At 41.3% G+C, this 21,666-nt stretch overlaps 1 protein-coding gene across 2 annotated transcripts in view; it reads right to left on the reverse strand.

The window, feature by feature from the left end:
- The window catches only part of recql (RecQ like helicase), a 28,561-nt gene that overhangs the window by 588 nt on the left and 6,307 nt on the right, over positions 1-21,666 (reverse strand). The window contains exons 4-16 of one of the 2 annotated variants that reach the window (XM_062983182.1): positions 20,330-20,524; positions 19,778-19,957; positions 18,460-18,566; positions 18,039-18,237; positions 17,151-17,317; positions 15,068-15,149; positions 14,746-14,894; positions 14,542-14,659; positions 14,313-14,451; positions 12,064-12,155; positions 4,393-4,609; positions 4,109-4,238; positions 2,408-2,624 (exon numbers count right to left, since the gene is read on the reverse strand). In XM_062983182.1, the coding sequence (XP_062839252.1) occupies positions 2,448-2,624; positions 4,109-4,238; positions 4,393-4,609; positions 12,064-12,155; positions 14,313-14,451; positions 14,542-14,659; positions 14,746-14,894; positions 15,068-15,149; positions 17,151-17,317; positions 18,039-18,237; positions 18,460-18,566; positions 19,778-19,957; positions 20,330-20,524 (1,952 nt within the window). In that variant the 3' untranslated portion in view covers positions 2,408-2,447. Of the gene's footprint in view, positions 1-67; positions 2,625-4,108; positions 4,239-4,392; positions 4,610-12,063; positions 12,156-14,312; positions 14,452-14,541; positions 14,660-14,745; positions 14,895-15,067; positions 15,150-17,150; positions 17,318-18,038; positions 18,238-18,459; positions 18,567-19,777; positions 19,958-20,329; positions 20,525-21,666 lie in introns of those variants that run through there. The other variant, XM_062983183.1, reaches the window with a different exon arrangement.

Below are 21,666 nucleotides of genomic sequence, written 5' to 3' on the forward strand. Positions count from 1 at the left end.
CAATTGGGGGGGGGGGGGGGAGCCACCGGGTAGGACCTATGTATACATCAAATGCAGTGGAGTTGGATGTGATTTCACAAAATTTTATTGCATGCAGAATCTGTAGAATTAAAGTCATAAAACTTTTCTCATTTCAAAATCAAAAACACAGGTCCGCAAATTTTAGGCCCATAAATAAAAAAATCCAACAAACGTGAGGACTAAAAAGCATAGATTGAGCATGAGAGAAAAAAGAGACCAATCTACTATTTTTTTGTTTCAGTTATTATTATTATTATTATTATTGACACTACAACATAGTATGTCACAGCAAACAAGATAGATATGCTGGATTTCGTATCACAAAATCACAAGTCAGACACTTCCCAAGCGTTTAGGACTGAGTGATGTATTTTCAGATGATGCGTGCAAATCCCAGTAAGGTGACCTTTTGAAGTTGACAGATCGTAATTTTGTCAATGTTTATTGTTTCCAAATGCTGGCTGAGATCTTTTGGCATAGCACCCAGTGTGACAATCACCACCGGGACCACCTGTACTGGTTTCTGCCAGAGTCTTTGCAGTTCAATCTTAAAGTCCTGATAGCCACTGAGTTTTCCGTTATTATTATTTCAACTCAAACCATGGTGTTTTTTCTCCTCCTTTTGCACAATACAGGAGCTTGTGTTCATAATTTTGAAAGAGGCAGGTTTTTCAAATATTCTGTTCAGTAATATTATCTGGTTCTTTAATTCATTTAATTTATCTTTTAATAAAATAAAATAAAACTCCATTGCAGTAACAATAAGACATATGCTTTCATCAAAGAATGCCTTTGGGATTCCAGCACTTGGCAAGGTAAAACATCCAAAACAGAAGAAAGGTCCTGGGCAAGAAAGGTGAGTTGGACTCAGACACTCTCCCCCCCCCCTCTCTCTCTCTCGCACACACACACCCCAGGTGCATGTTTAGAAAGGGCCACTGGATAGCTATTTCATGGAAGGACTTGTCAGGTGGAGAGACTTCCTGTGTTTGATGAGCAGTAGGTCCCTTCACTACTAGTCCCTTCCCCTGATAGATTCCTGCTCTCAAAGCACCAAGATATGGAGAGCAAAAGTCATTCCTGGACATGTGCATCCTAGTTTTACTGCAGTGGAGCTGAATTTTATGAAATTTCAATGTAGGTAGAATTCACTGAATTAAAGTGAAGAGGACCAAAGTAAAGGGTGTTCATTTTATGTACTGTTAAAAAAAGGACCAAACATGGTTTGACGAAGAGTACCATTTGTCTAGCACTTTATATTATTGTTTTTCCTTTTCTAGGTCATACCAAGTTTTAGTACAACAATACAAGGTTCCATGTTCGTGATTTTGAGCATGTGGTTTAACTAACCGTCTTTTTTTTTTAAACACACATTATGGTTCAAGATGAAGATGCACCTACACTTGTTAGGCTGTTCAAGAAGACTCTCAAAGGATAAGGCCAGAAAGAATTATGGCTTGTTGGTCTACAATGCTGCAGTCTCTCTGCATAGTGGAGTACATTTCACAAACAAATCAGCAATTTTTAAAAGGGGGTCAGACCTATCTAAGCAGATTCTTAAACTAGACTGTTGCAGGCTACATGTCATTTTATTCAGAGGATTAATCTGCAGAAAATAACTAACATGAGGGAGTTGTAGGAAGAATTGAAAAGAGTTAAGATTCCTTTTTGTCTCCATTGGACCTCTCTTACCATCAGACATCAGTTTAGAGAAATGGTTTTCCATTATTCTAAAAAGTACATTGTACATGCTAATCCAAACTCTTGTGCCATTCAAATATCGGCAGGTAGGCTGGACTACCTACATTAGATGCAGGTGAAACTTCAGGAGAGAATGCTACTGGAACATGGCCATACAGCACAAAAACCTCACAGCAACCCAGTGATTCCGGCCATGAAAGCCTTCGAAAACACATTGAAGAATCATTGTTTACTGAGGGTCATTTATTAAAAACACAGTTTAGTTTGATGGAACTTGAGAATGGTGTCCTCTGATTTGCTATCCCGCGACAGTCCAAAAGATATACATAGAAATCGATAAGTTTTCTTGTCTACTGTAAGAAAGTATCATTTTTAATGCATCGAGTCCCCTGTTAAACTACCAACACTAGAAGTTTTTTGATCTACAGAGAGAAAAAGAAAATACCAATGTCTCCCCATCTCCCGGCACAACCGGTCTGCAAACAATTTGCACAAAACAAATGAATTATGTGTTATGTACAAAAATGTTTCCTGCACAAACAAAACCTTTGCATAAAGAAAGTTCTGACATGTAAAAAAGGAAAGAAACTCAGAAATGAGTTTGTACTTGACTACTGTGAAGATTTTCTTCAAACACTTGGTCTTGCAAGTGTTTATAATTTTGTTGACGGTTTGATCTACATACCATGTTCAGTTTTTCCTACAGGTCAGTAGACTCCACCTTCTCAATCTTCTACAATCACAAGCTCACCCTCATCTTCAGAAAAAGCAGTTTTAGATTTCTTTGCTTGGATGTGGTTTTCTGAATGAGTCCGTTTACGATCACTTTTCTGTTTGTTGCATGTAGCTTCCATTTTCTTCCCCATCTGACTTGCAGGACTGGATAATTGAGGTGATCTGACCTGTTCACAAAACAATTTTTGTGAAAATAATTTGGCCAAAACTAGGTGTTGCTGAAATATATACGTAGCACTGTTTAATTGGATTTCCCCACTCTCTGAGGAGCTAGAAGACCTTCTAGCAGGATTGGTAACATCTTGGAAACATAGTCACATATTTCAAACATTTTGTAGCAGTCTTATCAAGGCTTATATGAACCACTGACAGAAATCTAGACACATGGAGGCCTCTTACTGTGTTTCAATCACGGTGGCAAACTGAGAGCTTGTGTTTCAGAAGTGTGCCATTTCCAGTGATCCAGTTTCTACTAATTGCTCCCAAGCTTACCATTGTCACTAATTGTTCACAGTCTAATTGTTAGCAGTGCAGCAGAGCCAAGTTGTTATGCAAGTTAGCAGCCACACTATTCGCTTAGGTAAAGTAGTCACTGAGTAATTGTTGGCACAAGAGTACTTGTATCTTGAATACAGGGATCAACTTAAATGGGGTGGGGAGAGGGAGGAAGGACAGTGATTTCATTTTGGAATAGGTCATGTTCATGCTTAGAGGTTTCACTGCTGAAAGTATTTAATTAATTTTTGTCCAGAGGGATTACATGTTGCATATCTCTTATCTAAAATACTCAGGGCCAGAAATACTTCTTAAAATTTGGGTACCTGTATTTGCATATACACAAGAAGATATATTAGCGATAGGTCTCATATATAAACACAAAATACATTAATGTTTTATATAGACCTTATACAGATCGCCAAAAGATACTGTTATACAATATTTTAAAATATGTTGTACATAAAACAAGGTTTGTGTACACTGAACCATCAAAAAACAAAGATGACACTGTCTCAACCAACCATGCCCCATTTGGACAATTTTGGATTATTTCAGATTTTTGAATTCTGGATAAGGGATGCTTAACAATCATAGCAATATTGTTAAAGTGCTATCTTTACTTTCTACAAAGAAAAGGCTCATAATTTGTCTCCAGATGATATATTTATTAGAAGGAAATCAAATAAACATAGTACAGGTTGAACATTCCTTATCCAGAATTGCAGAATCCACAATACTCAAAAAACTCAAAATGCATTGAGCATCTTATTTGGCATTCTGAAATCTGAAATATTCCAAAATTACACCTTTGTTTTTGATAGTTTAATGTATACAAACTTAGTTTCATGTGCAAATTTATTTAAAATAATTATCTTCAGGTTATAAGATATGTATCAAACAAAAATGAATTTTGTGTTTTGACTTACATCCCATTTCCAAAATGTCCCATTATGTAAGTAATCCAAATTCTAAAAAAAAATAAAAAAAATATCCAAAACACAAAATAGTTCTGATCCAACAATTTGGATAATAATATTGTGCCAGTAATTTTCTAACTATAATAGATCCAAAAGGATCATGATGGACAAAAGCTGCAGTTGATCAATGCAAATGTTAAAAATGGCATTTTAAAAATCGTTCAATTAAATCTTACCTTAGCAATACTGCTTTTGCTTGCTATCACTTGCATGGTGATAACATGTCCCTTATTTTTCAGAAGATCAGCTTTGGGACCTATCTTCACATAGGAAATTGTAGTAAATGATGTAAAACTAAAGTCTTCCCTGTAAGAAAGAAGTCAGGAAAAAAAATGAAGTGGAAGAAAGGAAAGAAGCAAAATGAACATGAAGGTAATATTTCAGAGATTGTGGGCTGGTAGGTGATACAAAAATGCTGTAAATAAAGATTGCATTAGGTGCCAGTAGGTTTTATGCTCACTTCAGGTACTGCTGCAGTATCAAATGGGCAATGATTCTCTCTAGTACATCACGTGGAAGTTTGGTAGGAATGACATCTGCTCCTAGTTTTGTCAATCCTTTCCCAAGCCAGGCATCAATCAGCTTTAGAGGAGTGAACTTCTCCTTCTTGCAGTCCACTTGCTTTAAAATCTTGATGATGTCCAGACAATGTCCTGTCACATCTATTTTTTCAAACGCTGAGTGCCATTTGGAAACAGAGGAAATAAAAAAACAAAATGTTAGGTACAAATATTGTGTAGGGCCGAATGTGATAGGAAAGGCCATTAAATTCAACCTCCATCCCAGAGAGAATGTTACGTAGATGGTCAACTCCTTCAGTTACAGATGCTACAACCAGTATATTACAAAGAACAAGACATATCAGAAAGACCTAACAAAGTAAGAAAAGAACCAACAACCAGCTGCACCTGTGTTGATTGCCCCTCAGATGTGCTGGCTGTTATGAGGTCTACAGCCAAATGGTATATGGAACAACACCTTAGATTCCAGATACTGTACTCAGTAAATAAAAGGAATTTCTAAGTTTCTCTGTGATGTAGATAAGGCTGGCATCATTAAACACTAGCTCAAAACTTGCCCTTAACTGTGGCATCAAATGACAGAAACACTAAAATTGTCATCTGAATGCCTCTCAGCCATTCTTTGCAAAATGTGAGTATCCATTATAGAGTTGTCAATCGCTCGAAAAAATCACCGGCATGCATGTTAAATAAAAGATGAAGCTCTTCTGTAAGAATGGTTGCATTCTATGATTCTAGGCTAGTTACTTGATTTTATACTAAGCCCAGCCTATATAGGAGTGGTTTGGAGCAAATGAATGGGAAACCAGAGCAACTGAATAAATTGAGATTCTTTTTGTAGCAATTTATGTTCAAGAAGATCACTGCCTTTTTTTTGGTGGGTAAACAGTTTATTAATGTTATGGTACATAACAAAACAGCAGATTATAGCAGATATAGTCAGATAACAATAATTTTGAAATGTACATATATATCTACAAGAAGATCACTGCCTTCTGAGCACAGCTGTGATGACCCATGGGCCTTGTAGTCCTGCTCAGGACATTGTAATTCCTGATGAAGATGAAAATTTGGGTTTTTTACCTTCCCAGTCTGAACTGGATTCCTCTCAGCCAGATCTTTCCCAGGCAGATCTGGGAACCTTGCACCTGCAAGAAAGTTGTCTCCCAGAAGTATGTCAAACAAGCCCAGAGCCTACTTCTCCCGTATTCTTGCGCCGGGAGTTTTGTAAACAACAGAGAAGTTTGGATTCAGCTTCGCGCAGGAGTGCGAGGATTGCAGCTAAGAATGTGGCCAATTAAGACTGCTTCTCGTGAGAATCTTTGGGGAGTCTCACATCTGGTCTCAGAGTTAGCTTTCGGTTCTGATTCCCAGAGAACTGCTTCGGCGGGAAGCTAGACTCTATTTAGGTGTTTTACCCGCGTAGTAACTTCGCGGAGTCAATTCGTCAGCCTACGGAGCGAGTTGTGTCTGGACAGCGCGCTCCGGTTCAAGCCTCGCTCCTGCTCAAGCCTTGCCTTGCTATCCAGCCTTCGCCTTGCTTCCCAGCCTTTGTTTATCTACGGACTTTGCCTTGTTTCCCAGGATCAATCCTTGCCTTGTTCCACGGATTTATCAAGTTATTCCACGGACCTTGTTCTTGTTCTTAGTTACCTTGTTCCACGTTCAAGCCTTGTTTCAAGTATCAAGTTATTTCCTAGCCTCGCTCAAGTTTCATGGACTAAAGGACCTTGTCATCTCCCCTCACTTTGCTTGGCAAAGTGAGTGTTTCGGTTATTGGATTACAACTTTGGACCTTAATATTTCTTATTGGACATTGCTTTTTTGGACTAATTCTGACCTTTCCTGAAAGGTCTAATTCTGGACTATTTTCTACACTTGTTTTTATTAACTTTATATATTCCTACAATAAAGATATTAGATAGATTCTGGCCTCTGTGTATGGTTATTGGTGCTCTGCAGCCTGGGTCGTGACAGTTTGACTCCGCCACCCTAAGCACCAATTAACCTCGGCCAGAATGTCTACCGGAGTCGTACCTGGGCCGAGCGGCCAGCCGATTACCTACACCATCGACAAGGAAGAGGTGGACCGAATCCGTGATAAGCTCAATGCACAGGATGGAGAAATAAGGGGTTTGAAGGAACGCGGAGTTCGTCTTCCGGCCATGGCGTTGCCAACCAAGTTTACTGGAGAAGCTTCTAAGGTTCATGTCTTCCGTCGCCAATGTCAAGCTTATCTGGAGGCCCGTGCTGCCGAGTTTCCCCAAGAAGACATCAAAGTGGCATGGGTTTACAGTCTTCTAGACGGGCCAGCGGCCAGCTGGGCGACGGCACTGTTCGACCAAGCCTCTCCACACCTAAGATCAGCGCAACACTTCTTGGACCACCTCAAGGAGACTTGGGGAATCGAGGACAATTTGGAGGCAGCCGGTCACAAACTCCGTCGCCTTTTCCAAGGAGACAGACCTATGTCTCAGTATATAGCCGAGTTCCGAGTGCTGGCCCACAACACCGGCTGGAACGATGTAGCCCTCAGGGGACAATTCCGGGAGGGTCTCAACATTGAAATGCTGGAAGAAATCTCCAAGGTGGATCCTCCCCAGACCCTCGAGGCACTCATTGATCAATGTTTACGGGCTGAAGTCATGATTGCCAACAGGAAACAGTGGGTTCGAGGCCAGGGCAGTAGAGCCGGGGCAAAACCCCCCGCTCCCGCCAGCGTTCAGCCACGTCCGGTGTGGAGACCCCCACCGCCAACCCCATACCCCAGAGGAGGCGAGGAGGTGCCGATGCAGTTGGGCAATGTGCGTCCCAGACTAGATGCCGCCGAGAAGGCCCGTCGTCAACGCTTAAACCTCTGCTGGTACTGCGGGAACGGGGGCCACTTCGCCAGAGAGTGCCCAGCCAAAGGGAAGCCTGCCGCCCGTCTTGCGGCGGCGTCCTCCACGGAGACGAAGGCGTCTGAGCCGACTGGCACACAGCCGGCGGGGGAAGCCAACGACCGGGTGTAGAGAGGCTCGCCAACCCGGTCAAAAAATCCATCCAAGAGCCGCCAACCGGGGTCCTGTTCCTTCTCGTGGTCACATTATGGTCAGCAAAAAGGGGACCCGTCATGATCCACGCCATGATAGACTCTGGAGCTACCAACAATTTCATCGATAGAGAGTATGCCGACTCTCTGGGATTACAATATCATGATTTCAAGAATGCCCGTGTGGTGCAAGCCATAGACGGCCGTCCCCTCAAGACGGGCCCCGTAAGTCAGTGGTCGGAACCCACCAGGATGTGGATAAGGGAACATATGGAAGAGATTTCCTTCTTTGTTACCGAGGTCCCCCATTTCCCTGTGATTTTGGGAATTCCATGGCTGACTCTCCACGACCCTAACATCTCCTGGTCCAACAGAGAACTGCAGTTTGCTTCACCGTACTGCCAAAACCATTGCCTCGTAGCCAAGGTATGCCATGCCACAGACACCGAGCCCATCATCACCTTGCCAAAGAAGTACTCCGAGTATTGGGATGTATTCAATGAGAAAGAAGCCGAAAAATTACCCCCACATAGACCTTATGACTGTGCCATTGACTTGGTGGAGGGGGCCCCGATCCCGCGAGGGCATCTCTACTCCCTGACTGAACCAGAGCAAGAAGCTCTCAGGGAATTCCTAGAGACAAACCTTCGCAAGGGATTCATCAGACCCTCTCAATCCCCAGCCGCCTCCCCAGTGATGTTTGTGAAGAAGAAGTCAGGGGAACTACGCTTGGTGGTGGACTACAGAGCATTGAACAATATCACCAAGCGGAACAGCTATCCCCTGCCTTTAATCTCGGATCTACTGGATCGGCTTCGAGGAGCCAAGGTTTACACCAAGCTGGATCTTCGGGGGGCTTACAACTTAGTTCGCATCAGGGAAGGGGACGAGTGGAAGACCGCCTTCCAGACCAAATTCGGATTATTTGAGTCCCGAGTTATGAATTTCGGTTTATGCGGAGCCCCCGCAACGTTCCAGCATTTTGTCAATGACATTTTTCAGGACTATCTAGACAGGTTCTTGATAATCTACCTGGACGATTTTTTGGTGTTTTCCAGATCACAATCAGAACATGAGAACCACGTCAAAATGGTGTTACAACGATTGCGGGATCATGGACTTTATGCCAAGCTGGAAAAATGCGCTTTTGATCTACAAGAGGTAGATTTCCTTGGTTACCGCATCTCGCCTCTAGGGCTTTCCATGGATCCAGCCAAAGTTTCAGCAGTATTGGAATGGCGGGCGCCAACTAACAAGAAAGAGGTGCAGCGTTTCTTGGGGTTCGCGAACTACTACCGCAAGTTCATTCCAGATTTTGCCCGCTGGTCCGACCCCATCACTAGCTGCATCCGTGGAAAGCAGCCTTTCCGCTGGACTGATCAAGCAGAGAAAGGGTTCCAGCAACTAAAGAAACTATTCACCTCCCAGCCAATTCTACAGCACCCAAATCCTGGAACCCCTTTTGTGGTGCAAGCGGACGCCTCTGATGTGGCAATTGGGGCTGTACTCTTACAACCGGTGGGAGATCACCTCCACCCCTGTGCCTTTTATTCTCGTCAACTAACCACACCAGAGAGGAATTACACCATTTGGGAAAAAGAACTACTGGCCATAAAGGCAGCCTTTGAAACTTGGAGACATTGGCTAGAAGGGGCCAAATTTCCCATTGAAGTCCACACTGATCATCGTAATCTAGAACATCTAAGAACTGCCCGCAAACTAAATCAGAGGCAGCAACGTTGGGCTTTATTCTTTGAACGTTTCAACTTCCAGATCCATTATGTGACCCCAGCTCAAACCAAGCAAGCAGACGCCCTGTCACGTAAACCGGAATACGCTGCAGGACGCAAGGAGACCTTTGAATCCCAACTGCTACAACCTGAGAACTTTGCCACACTCACGGTGGGGAACACCAAATCCATTCCCATTGGTTCAACTTCCCCTACTCCAGGACCCATCTGTGCTCAAGAAATCAGGGCTAGTCAGCAAGCAGATGCCTGGGCGCAGGACCAACTTCGCCAAGGTCTGCATTTCCCCTTTTCGCTTAAAGATGGGCTGCTCTGCTATAGAAATCATGTTTATATCCCACCCGGACCGGGCAGGGAAAAAGCGCTTCGTCTGTGTCATGACTGCAAACCAGCAGGACACTTCGGACTATTTAAAACTATGCATTTGATCCTAAGGGATTTTTGGTGGCCCAAGATCCGCAAGGATGTGGAAAAATATGTCAACACCTGCCCAGTATGCCAGCGCTCCAAGATACGAAGGGAGAAGCCCTCAGGGCTTTTACACCCCCTTCCTACCCCATCTCGCCCATGGGAAATAATTTCCGCGGATTTCATCACTGACCTACCACCTTCCTGTGGATTCACCACGATCTTAGTGGTGGTGGACCTATTCACCAAGTTAGCCCATTTCATTCCCTGCGAAGGCCTCCCCACGGCCAAGGAAACTGCGGATCTATTTCTTCAACATGTTTTCAGACTACATGGATTGCCCAAGAGTTTAGTCACAGACCGTGGATCTCAATTCACCTCTCGTTTTTGGAAGGCACTACAAAAACTATTGGGCATAGACTCTCGCTTATCTTCAGCTCATCATCCCCAAACAGATGGGCAAACGGAGCGCACCAATGCCACTTTGGAGCAGTATCTTCGCTGTTATGTAAACTATCAACAGGACAATTGGGCTTCTCTGTTACCACTGTCTGAGTTTGCCTACAACAATGGAGTTCAAGCTTCTACAAAAGAAACGCCGTTCTTTGCAAACTACGGCTTCCATCCACGTTTCTTTCCCCCTGTCATTGAAACTTCAGAGGTTCCCGCAGCAGAGGATTGGCTGCAGGAACTCACAGCGGTGCAACAACTTTTGCTCCAGCAACTGGACCAAGCCAAGGAGGACTATAAACGCCACGCTGACAAACATCGCCAGCCGGGCCCTGAAATCAAGGTAGGAGATCGGGTTTTCCTGTCCACTCGCTTTCTGCCCTCCCACCGCCCTTGCCGGAAGTTAGATGCCCGTTTCATTGGTCCCTATCCAGTGGTGGCGCAATTAAACCCCGTGACTTTCAAACTCCAACTTCCGCGTTCAATGCGCATTCACCCAGTGTTTCACCGTTCCCTGCTCCTTCCGGCGGATGGTGTGCGACCTGATACAGACCAACCGGCCCCCCCTCCTGTTTTGATGAATGGGGAGGAGGAGTTCGAGGTTGAGGACATTTTGGATTCTCGCTTTCACCGCCGCCGCCTACAATATCTCATTGACTGGGTGGGTTTTGGCCCTGAGGAACGCTCTTGGGAAGACGCCTCCACAGTCCATGCTCCTGATCTAACCCGTCGCTTTCATCAGACCTATCCCACCAAACCGCGACCTCGCGCCTCGGGGAGAGGGCCCCAGTTTGGGAGGGGCCTTGAGGAGGGGGATAGTGTGATGACCCATGGGCCTTGTAGTCCTGCTCAGGACATTGTAATTCCTGATGAAGATGAAAATTTGGGTTTTTTACCTTCCCAGTCTGAACTGGATTCCTCTCAGCCAGATCTTTCCCAGGCAGATCTGGGAACCTTGCACCTGCAAGAAAGTTGTCTCCCAGAAGTATGTCAAACAAGCCCAGAGCCTACTTCTCCCGTATTCTTGCGCCGGGAGTTTTGTAAACAACAGAGAAGTTTGGATTCAGCTTCGCGCAGGAGTGCGAGGATTGCAGCTAAGAATGTGGCCAATTAAGACTGCTTCTCGTGAGAATCTTTGGGGAGTCTCACATCTGGTCTCAGAGTTAGCTTTCGGTTCTGATTCCCAGAGAACTGCTTCGGCGGGAAGCTAGACTCTATTTAGGTGTTTTACCCGCGTAGTAACTTCGCGGAGTCAATTCGTCAGCCTACGGAGCGAGTTGTGTCTGGACAGCGCGCTCCGGTTCAAGCCTCGCTCCTGCTCAAGCCTTGCCTTGCTATCCAGCCTTCGCCTTGCTTCCCAGCCTTTGTTTATCTACGGACTTTGCCTTGTTTCCCAGGATCAATCCTTGCCTTGTTCCACGGATTTATCAAGTTATTCCACGGACCTTGTTCTTGTTCTTAGTTACCTTGTTCCACGTTCAAGCCTTGTTTCAAGTATCAAGTTATTTCCTAGCCTCGCTCAAGTTTCATGGACTAAAGGACCTTGTCATCTCCCCTCACTTTGCTTGGCAAAGTGAGTGTTTCGGTTATTGGATTACAACTTTGGACCTTAATATTTCTTATTGGACATTGCTTTTTTGGACTAATTCTGACCTTTCCTGAAAGGTCTAATTCTGGACTATTTTCTACACTTGTTTTTATTAACTTTATATATTCCTACAATAAAGATATTAGATAGATTCTGGCCTCTGTGTATGGTTATTGGTGCTCTGCAGCCTGGGTCGTGACAACAGCCCACAACAAAATAACTTCTATTCCTTCTCTTGCAGTTCTGTTCTAAATACAGTTGCCTTGGCAGAGGGCTGTTCTAAGATGCTAAGGGTGTAATTTATTTTCATGACCTTGCAACAATTTGGTAGGTGGAACTGTGTTTTTGTTTTTTTTGCTCAGCCTCCAGCTTTTTTTTTACTTACGCTCCTCTCGGCAGCAGTTGTCACACATTTTGTTACAGTTGGCGGAATCCCAAGCCTCATCAAAGTGCTGAGCTATTAGGACTCGGCGGCACCTGCAAACACAAATCCAGGGATCAAACAGAAAACAAATGCATGTATGTACATACACATAATCTAAACTGATGCACCAACAGGAATCATAGTAATCAGCTAAAGATCTTGATACAACTACAGCTCTCACGATTCCCTAGAACTGAACCATAACAGTTGAAGTGACATCAAACTGCAATAATTCTATAGTGTAAATACATTTCTTGTCTGACATCATAAACCTTACTTGGTTCCTAAAGTTCCATTACACATTTCTGAAACCATTTTTAACCCTTTGGAAATTATAATAAGGATCAAAGGGGGGGATCAATCTATATATATAAAATGATAAAGTTGTTTGCGCAGTGACTATAACAACAAAACTAAACATCCCAGAAATACGAAATTTGGCAACACAATGCAAAAGGCTTGCCTCCAGGTTACAACAACACAACCACACCACAAAACCACAATCCAGACCCACAAAACTCACAACAACGCATCATGCGATAACAACACAACTAAACGCCCCAGAAATACAAAACTTGGCAACACAATGCAAAAGCCTTGCCTCCCAGTTGTAACAACACAACCACACCACAAAACCACACAGGACCCACAAAACTCACAACAACGCATCGTGACTATAACAACACAACTAAACGCCCCAGAAATACGAAACTTGGCAACACAACGCAAAAGCCTTCCCTCCCGGTTGTAACAACACAACCACACCACAAAACGACAATCCGGACCCACAAAACTCACAACAATGCATCGTGACTATAACAACACAACTAAACGCCCCAGAAATACGAAACTTGACACACAAGTAAACGCCCCAGAAATACAAAACTTGACAACACAAAAGCCTTTTCTCCCAGTTGTAACAACACAACTACACCACAAAACTACAATCCGGACCCACAAAACTCACAACAACGCATCATGACTATAACACAACTAAACGCCCCAGAAATACAAAATTTGACAACACAACGCAAAAGCCTTGCCTCCCAGTTGTAAGAACACAACCACAACACAAAACCACAATCCGGACCCAAAAAACTCACAACAATGCATCATGACTATAACAACACAACTAAACGCCCCAGAAACACAAAACTTGGCAAAACAATGCAAAAGCCTTGCCTCCCGATTTTAACAACACAACCACACCACAAAACCACACTGGACCCACAAAACTCACAACAGTGCATCGTGACTATAACAACACAACTAAACGCCCCAGAAATACGAAACTTGGCACACAACTAAACGCCCAGAAATACAAAACTTGACAACACAACACAAAAGCCTTTTCTCCCGGTTGTAACAACACAACTACACCACAAAACCACAATCCGGACCCACAAAACTCACAACAACGCATTGTGACTATAACAAATACAAAATTTGACAACACAACTCATCCACCTCCCCAATCCCTACATTCACACTTGGCCTCCAAAAAAACAATTACAATAATAACAATGACAACAACAAAAACAATAAGAATCAACACCATCACAGGCAAGAAATAGCCAGGCACTGAGGCTGAGAGGCCAGTCAGTGCTACACTGGGCCTCCAAAAAACAATACAGTAGCATCTAACTTATCCAACCTTCATGACCACCACAACAACAATAATAATAAACACCTACACAGGCAAAACAAAAAAAGGACTATTGTACCACAATAAAAATATAAACCGCACTCAGCAGAATCAGACATTACAACTAACAACAAACCAAAGACAACAGGGATCTCAAGCAATTATCAATCAACACAAAAATTGAAGAAGGTAACAGACTTCAAATACTACTACTAATGTGAGTATAAAGAAGGTGGAGGCCACAGCATAAATACAACCTAATGTAGACTGACCAACACCACCAGACTAAGCCACAGCAACGCGTGGCCGGGCACAGCTAGTATTCTATAAACAGAAAAACACTGTTCTAGATAGTCTTGAGGACTCCACCTGTGCTGCAGGCAAACAGATCACATTTTGTTTTGATTAAAACTCTTGCATACAATTGTAATAATATTAATATGCATCTTTCACATTAGCATTTGATATTTCTGAAGCTCTAATTGAAAGCTTTTTTTAGCAATCAATTTAACAGAGGAAGTATTTCTTTTAAGAACTCTGTTTCAGACACAGCACAAACACTTACCTGTTCAGGTTGTGGCAATAGGAAACCATGTCATATAATTTCTGTTGTCCTACGTTTTCCATCACCACCATTGTGCTGATTCTGAATATATCCCCAAAACCATAGTATAAGATGCAATCAGCTTTCTGGTCATCCCGACCTAGAATGACATTTTGAAAAGCAATAATTTTCCCTACTACATTTTGTAAACAGTAGCATCTTCATAGAATCTTTCCTCAGTTGCATATACCTGCACGCCCACTTTCCTGGTAATAGTTTTCCATCGATTTGCTCATTGAATGATGTATTACAAATCTCACATCTGGCTTATCAATTCCCATGCCAAAGGCAACCGTGGCCACTACAATCTGAAAGAAAAGGAAGGCCACAAAGACTAAGATATAAGTGATCTCACTTGACTAGAGAAAGAGACATGAATTATCACATTGTTCACCTGGATTTCATTGGCAGACCAACGCTTGTGAACTCTGCTCTTATCCTTAGGTTCCATATTTGCATGGTAAGTCCCGGCTTTGATCCCTAGTTGCTGTAAACTCATTGTAACTTGTTCAGCATCCTTCTGGGAAAAGCAGTAGATAATTCCTGAATCAACAACATTATTAAGAGTGATGAAATCAAAGAAAAGACTTGCTAACTCATATAAAACATAGCTGTCCTAAAACAGGATGTGGGAGGATGCTGGAGCACTACCTTACAAATGCTCCTACAGATGCTGTTATGCTTGGGAATTGACACTTATTCTCTAGGGTGTTCACCTGAAAGACCTTTGTATCTTCTATTGATGAGTTTTACAATGTCCTCAATGAAATTCTGAGCAACTGGTGACTTTTGCCGAACCTGTAACATAAACAAGGCATTTCAATGTTTATAGTCCTGCGTGTATTGCTTTAGAAATTCACCCATTTAATTAAGTTAAACCTCTGGCAAAAAAACAACTCTTTCAATAATTTCTCATCTGGGTGCTATCTGGAGACTGTGACTATCTGGAGATAAGGGATTGAATTCCAGCTCAGACATGAAAACTTCAGGCAAATCACACACTCTTAACCTCGGAGGAAGGCACAGGCAAACAAAATCTTGCCAAGAAAACTCCAGGATCGTTTAGCCCAGGGGTCCCCAAACTAAGGCCCGGGGGCCACATGTGGCCCATTGAAGCCATTTATCCGGCCCCTGCCTCCTCCCTCTCCTGGTGCATGCCTTCCAGAGCTTTGCTTGTTTATAATGGTATTTTAATTATTATTTAATTAATAATTAATTATCAAGGGGGTGCTTTTTGTGCACAAAGGCAGAAGGGGGCTTGACTAAATGGCCCAAGTGGTCTCTTCCAATCCTTTTTGTTCTTATTATTATTATTATTGACACAGTATAACACAGCAAACAAGATATACATGCTGGATTTCATATCACAAAATCACAAGTTCCCAAGCGTTTAGGGCTGTGTGATGCATCCAGCCCTTTTTATTATTTTTATTATGATTATGATTATGATTAACATTGAGGCTGTATTTGTTCCTGTTTGGGGTTTTTTACTTCAAAATAAGAGATGTGCAGTGTGCATAGGAATTTGTTTATAGTTTTTTTTCAGCTATAGTCCGGCCCTCCAATGGTCTGAGGGACCGTGAACTGGCCCCCTGTTTAAAAAGTTTGGGGACCCCTGGTTTAGCCTTAGGGCCATCATAAGTCAGAAATGACTTGAAGGCACAAAATAACAATGGCTAGAACTCCTACCTGCTGCATACAGAGCAGTGGACTATGAGGGACATAACAGACCAAACCTGCAGGTTTCTTCTAATTTTAAATGTACACAAGGCTAGAAACTGCCTCCTGTTTACAGAGCTTTAATACACAGCTCTATATATATCCAATAACTTAGAATACCTACAGAAGGATATATAATGCATCTGGTCCCTATTCCTTCAGATGCCATGTTTTTTGTGGCTCAAAGTCAGATCACACTTCAAAATAGAATAACTGAGGAGCCAGAGAACAAGAAAAAGGGGAAGGTATACATAAAGTTAGTTTACCAACATTTTTTCTGCATGAAGTTGTTATACTTAGATGTTTTAAAAATAACAAATTAAATGCTATTAATTCAATGGTTATGATGCAACAGGTAACAGACATGTAAAATAATTCCCCTCTTGTTAAGTCCGGCACATTTCATAAAACAGACCTTAATAGAGGCAATTATGTGAAGGACCAGTGAATTGGGAGGAAATTCTAAATTAATGTGAGACTAGTATGAGTCCATGTTAGTTATCGCACAGCTGAGATTCAAAATAGTACTAATCAACTGAACCACATACAACAAGAAGTGGATTTAACAGATACTGTAGGAAAGAGAATTTATAGAAGCTAGACACCAATATTAGGAAATATGTAACTTCTATGGCATCTTTTCCCTACAGCAAATCAGCTCATAAGTCCTTGTATCTTTCCACATTAGTCAAGTCTTGATAAGGTATTTCAGTTCTTGGATTATTAGATCCAAGAAGCAACATAACTGATCTACTAATTTCATATAATTAAGAAGTAACACATTGTTCCAGCCTCTGCTCCTAAATTTCTGAGATTTTTTTGAAAGTCAGAAATGCAAACAAATTAAAAAGTAGCTAGCCTAGCATATAGTAGCCTCAGGCCTATATTTAACAAGTGTTAGACAGCTCTCTCCAGGAGGAAACAAATGAATTTAAACTGGAACGGTAGACATTAGTGAGGCTAAATCAGTTTAAATATTAGTACTTGTGCTTGTTAGTAAGTGAAATTGAGTGCTTTGCTTCTCAAATATTCTTGGGACAGATGATATTCTTCAAGACGAGACAGATGTAGCAGACATACCTCATAATATAGGTTGGGTCGGTTAAATGAGGCTGTGAAGGTAATGCACTTCTGAATACAAAGAATTTTCTGAGCATCATGCAGAACGTGGCTTGTTGCCGTTGCAGTCAACCCGATCAATGATGCATTGGGAAACTGGCGCTTTAATATGCCAAGTAATTTGTAATCTGAGCACAAGATAAAAGTAGAAATGTTACATACAAATACAATCTGCTAACATTATCACCACTATATTTGTTATATGTTAAGTAGTAAAATGATTCTGTATTTCCAGCTAACCAAATCTGTGTACTGTAGAAAGTGATGGTTTTCAAACTTGGTGTTGAAAAATCAGTATCAATTAGAGTAAAACCACTGAATCAATTAAACGTAAATCTGTGTTGAGTTACCAAGTTCTCATTAATTTGGTGGAACTACTCCAGAAGAGGAAAACTAGTGTGGTGTAGTGGTTAGAGCACCAGACTGTGGCTCAGGAGATGAAAGTTTGAATCCCCTCTCAGCCATAGAAATCCAATAGTTGACAACCTTGGGCAAGTTACACTCTCTCAGAAGAAGGCAGTGGCAAACCCTCCTGAACAAATCTTGATAAGAAAAACCCAGTCAAGTCAAATAACAACTCTTGCTGAAATTATCAATCACAGATAGGGTTTTGAATAGAACCTTTAATAATAGCCATGTCCTGACACCAGATCAAACTTCTAACTCATTGTTATCGATATAGCTATGCCTATAAGCTATATACATTATATCTCCTCTGGAACATATGTGTAATATAATGCAGAAAATGTTTCCATTGAGGAGAAATTGGTAGCGATGATATCCATATTCCTTATTGGAGAGGAAAGGGAACTTTGCCCATTCTAAAGAGTGCCTTCTAAAGAGACATACCAGGCCTGAAGTCATGTCCCCACTGGCTGCAGCAATGGACTTCATCCACTGCAATGTGCGTAAGCCTTCCTGCTTGATAAGCTTTCTCCAGTTTGGACACAAACATCTTGCTTTTTGCAATCTTCTCTGGGGTCACATAAATGAGTTTTAGCTGTGAGCTGGAAGATAGCATTTCAGTATAGACCCATTTCACATGTTCCTATATGAGAAGGAGAATAGGATGAAAAAGCACACACTGACTAAAGAGAATTTTCAAGAGTATTAAATTCCTTTCGCCACTGATTTCACTGTCAATTTTCAAAAGTCATAGTAATAAATAAAATGGACTTCAGTCATTTATGGATACAACTTTCAAAATAAGAAGCAGGAAGCCAAGAGCCACTGCCCAAGTTTGGCCACCCTGCTTAGCACTTAGCCATACCTTGCTGCTAGAGGCATTCAATAAAGTTGCAGAAACTTTAAGTTGCTCCAATACCATTAGCTGATCCTCCATGAGTGAGACCAAAGGACATATCACAAGTGTGAAACCTTAAAATAAAACAAAATGCTTTCTTTTAGTAACTGGAAAAATTTCACTATTTGCTACATTTGGCACATGAAAGTTTAATTTGGAAAGGTTTTACATATGAATGAGAAACAACCATTGTCTTTATACAACATCAGTTATTTTACTGTCTGATGCAGAGAAATAGCAGAATTGCTGGCTTCCGAGTACAAGGTAAAGTACTGAATTTAGCTTGAGTTGTAACAAGAAGCAGTGGCTAAAATTACAATTTATCCTATACTGATTTCCCAGTGGATCATTTCATTGGCATCCTAGCTAAGCCAGGAACCTAAAAGGATATATACCTATTATATACCTATTATATTGTACCATATTTCTTCAGTTCCAAGATGCCATCAATTGTAAGACACACACTAATTTCAGTACCACCGAGAAAAAAGATATATATACACACATATTTATTTATTTATTTATTTCAATTATTTCTATCCCGCCCTTCTCACCCGGAGGGACTCAGGGTGGCGTACAATTGGCAACAATTCGATGCCAATACATCATTAAAAACAACAACATATAAAAATACAACCAATTAAATACAGTATAAAATATAAAACATAAAACGTGTTTTAAATCCGTTCGTCCAATATCCTCCAACTTTATTTATATAACAATCTGGGTCGTCTTTATCATTTATTCATTAAAAGCCTGGGCACAAAGCCATGTTTTTAAGGCTTTTCTAAAACTCAAAAGGGTTGGGGCTTGCCGTATATCTCTGGGGAGGGTGTTCCACAGCCGGGGAGCTGTGTATATGTATGGTGCGCCCAGTTTTAGAGATGTTTGTATTGTAAAAAAATGTGTCATAGAGTTGAAAAAATACTGAATGTTATGACACTTTTGCAGCATACAAATGTATGTCACAAATGTTAGAAAAGAGCTTTGCACCAAATCAAAACAATGACATACATCTGGTACCTAAATACCACAAAGGAATCAGATCCCATATGATCTGCTTGGTACTTGGATGGCAGACCACCAATAAATACCAGGCTCTATAGGCTATATTTCAGATGAAGAAACTGGTACTTCACCTCTGAGTATTCCTTGACTTTAAAAACCCAATAGGGTTGCCGTAAGTTGACAGGAATCCAACATAAACATTCGCAACTACATAAACATCCCCAACAGTTAGAAACATAATACAGAGTTATTTTGCTTATAAAACTGGTGTACATACCATCAGAACATACTGCTGGTAGCTGGTAACACAAACTCTTCCCTCCACCTGTAGGCATAACAAGGAACACATCTCTTCCTGCCATTGTTACATTGATTGTTTCCAGTTGCAAAGGTCTAAATTTGGGGAGCTTGAAGCTATTTCGCAACACCTCTCTGACCTTTTTGGACCATGGAAAATCTGCGAAAAAGAAACAATAAGTTTTAAAACCATCCCGAGATTTATTTGAAAGAAAAACCAGTGACAAAAGGCAGTTTCTACCAAAGAGTAACAGCAAACCTACTCTTCCAAGGTTACTTCAGTCATTGAAACTGTATGTATTGGCTGAAGGACACACTTAACTTCATGATGGACAATTAAATCAACCAACAGGAAAGCTCTTCACAGTAAATGGGAGTGAGGGTCCATCTGTCTTATGTCTGTGTTTTGAAATAACTTTTACGATTACTTAGAAAAAAAATCCTTTCAAATATATTTCAGTATGTTGTTGCTTGGAAACAGTTTAAAAAACAGCACAAGAACACAAAAATAATGGGATCATATCTTGCACACCTTCCTTGTTCCAGTCCTCTGCTGCTGATTCAGTATCTTTGCTGCTCCCGCTCTCAGTATCAGAAAATTGCTTTATTTTCTTTGTCAGGACTGACTTCTTCTGAAGAAGGTCCTGTTGACGTTCCAGGAGTTCTTGGACTTGGATTTCCACTGCCTGCAGTTCACTATCTACAGAAGAAAGTTCCTCTTGCAACACTAAAATGGAAGGAGAATGAAACACATTCCAACATTTATCATCTTTGTTTCACTGGGCAGTTAACCCACCCCAGATTCACTACAAGGAGTCTTCCTGCTATCATCCCATCACTCTTCCTTTTAGGAGACAAAAGGCTTTTTGACTGGCCTATCTAACCAGTTAACACTGAAGTCTCTCTTTTTATATTCTGTACTCTTAGCATTTTCCAGCAAAATTCTTCCCTCGCCCTCCCTGGAGAATCGGATGCTTACCCATCTAAGAACTAACCCTGCCTAGCTTCTGAAAAAGACAATGCAATGTGCATTCAGTGTTTATAAAGTCATCCCTTCACATTTGCTGTTTTGACTTTTGTGGATTTGATGAATTGAATTGAAAACATTATCTCTAAAAATGTATAGGTCTTTCAGAATGACTCTATGGTCAATGTCCTCCAGTCATGCTGGAAGACTCAGAGATTTCTGGAGTTTCTATAGAAATCTCTATTTTTCCCAATAGGATTCTATAAGTCAACTTCCAGTAGAATTGTGCTGCAAGACTTAGAAATTCCTAGAGAGATGTTCTCTGAAGTAAAAAAAAAAAAAAGCAATGTCTTTGTTCTTGGTTTTTCACTTTCCCATGGGTCCTGTGGCCCTAGCCCCAGAGAGAATGTGAAAGGCTAACTGTACTATTAACATATATCAACTCTAATCCTGGAGAAGATTCCTTTGCCCAGTTATGTCCTGCAGGCCATAAGCTACTCCAACCTTTCCTTACTCCTTCAAATTCATTTTTATACAGTTTGGCTGAAATTCCAGAGTGAAGAACTTTGTATATATAGCTACATTTTTTCCATCTCTTATTAATAATGGACAAATTTCTTTGGCATTCCTGACCTTATCAAGTAAAATTTGACCAGGCTTTTGAGCAATAGATACAACATCAGTTAAAACTACAATGAACTCATGACAAAGAGACAGATCTGGATGGTGACTCGGAACGCTACTCTGAATGTATATTTATATGAATGTTTTAATTTAATTAATTTTGATTATTACTATTGTTGAATGTAGCTGTAATTGTTTATATACTTGTTTATACTTGGTTGTAAGCTACCCTGGGTCACCCCTAGGGGGTGAGAAGGACGGGATAGAAATGTTGTAAT

This window comes from Anolis carolinensis, chromosome 5 (assembly GCF_035594765.1).
Source record: "Anolis carolinensis isolate JA03-04 chromosome 5, rAnoCar3.1.pri, whole genome shotgun sequence".
Classification (NCBI taxonomy): domain Eukaryota; kingdom Metazoa; phylum Chordata; class Lepidosauria; order Squamata; family Dactyloidae; genus Anolis; species Anolis carolinensis.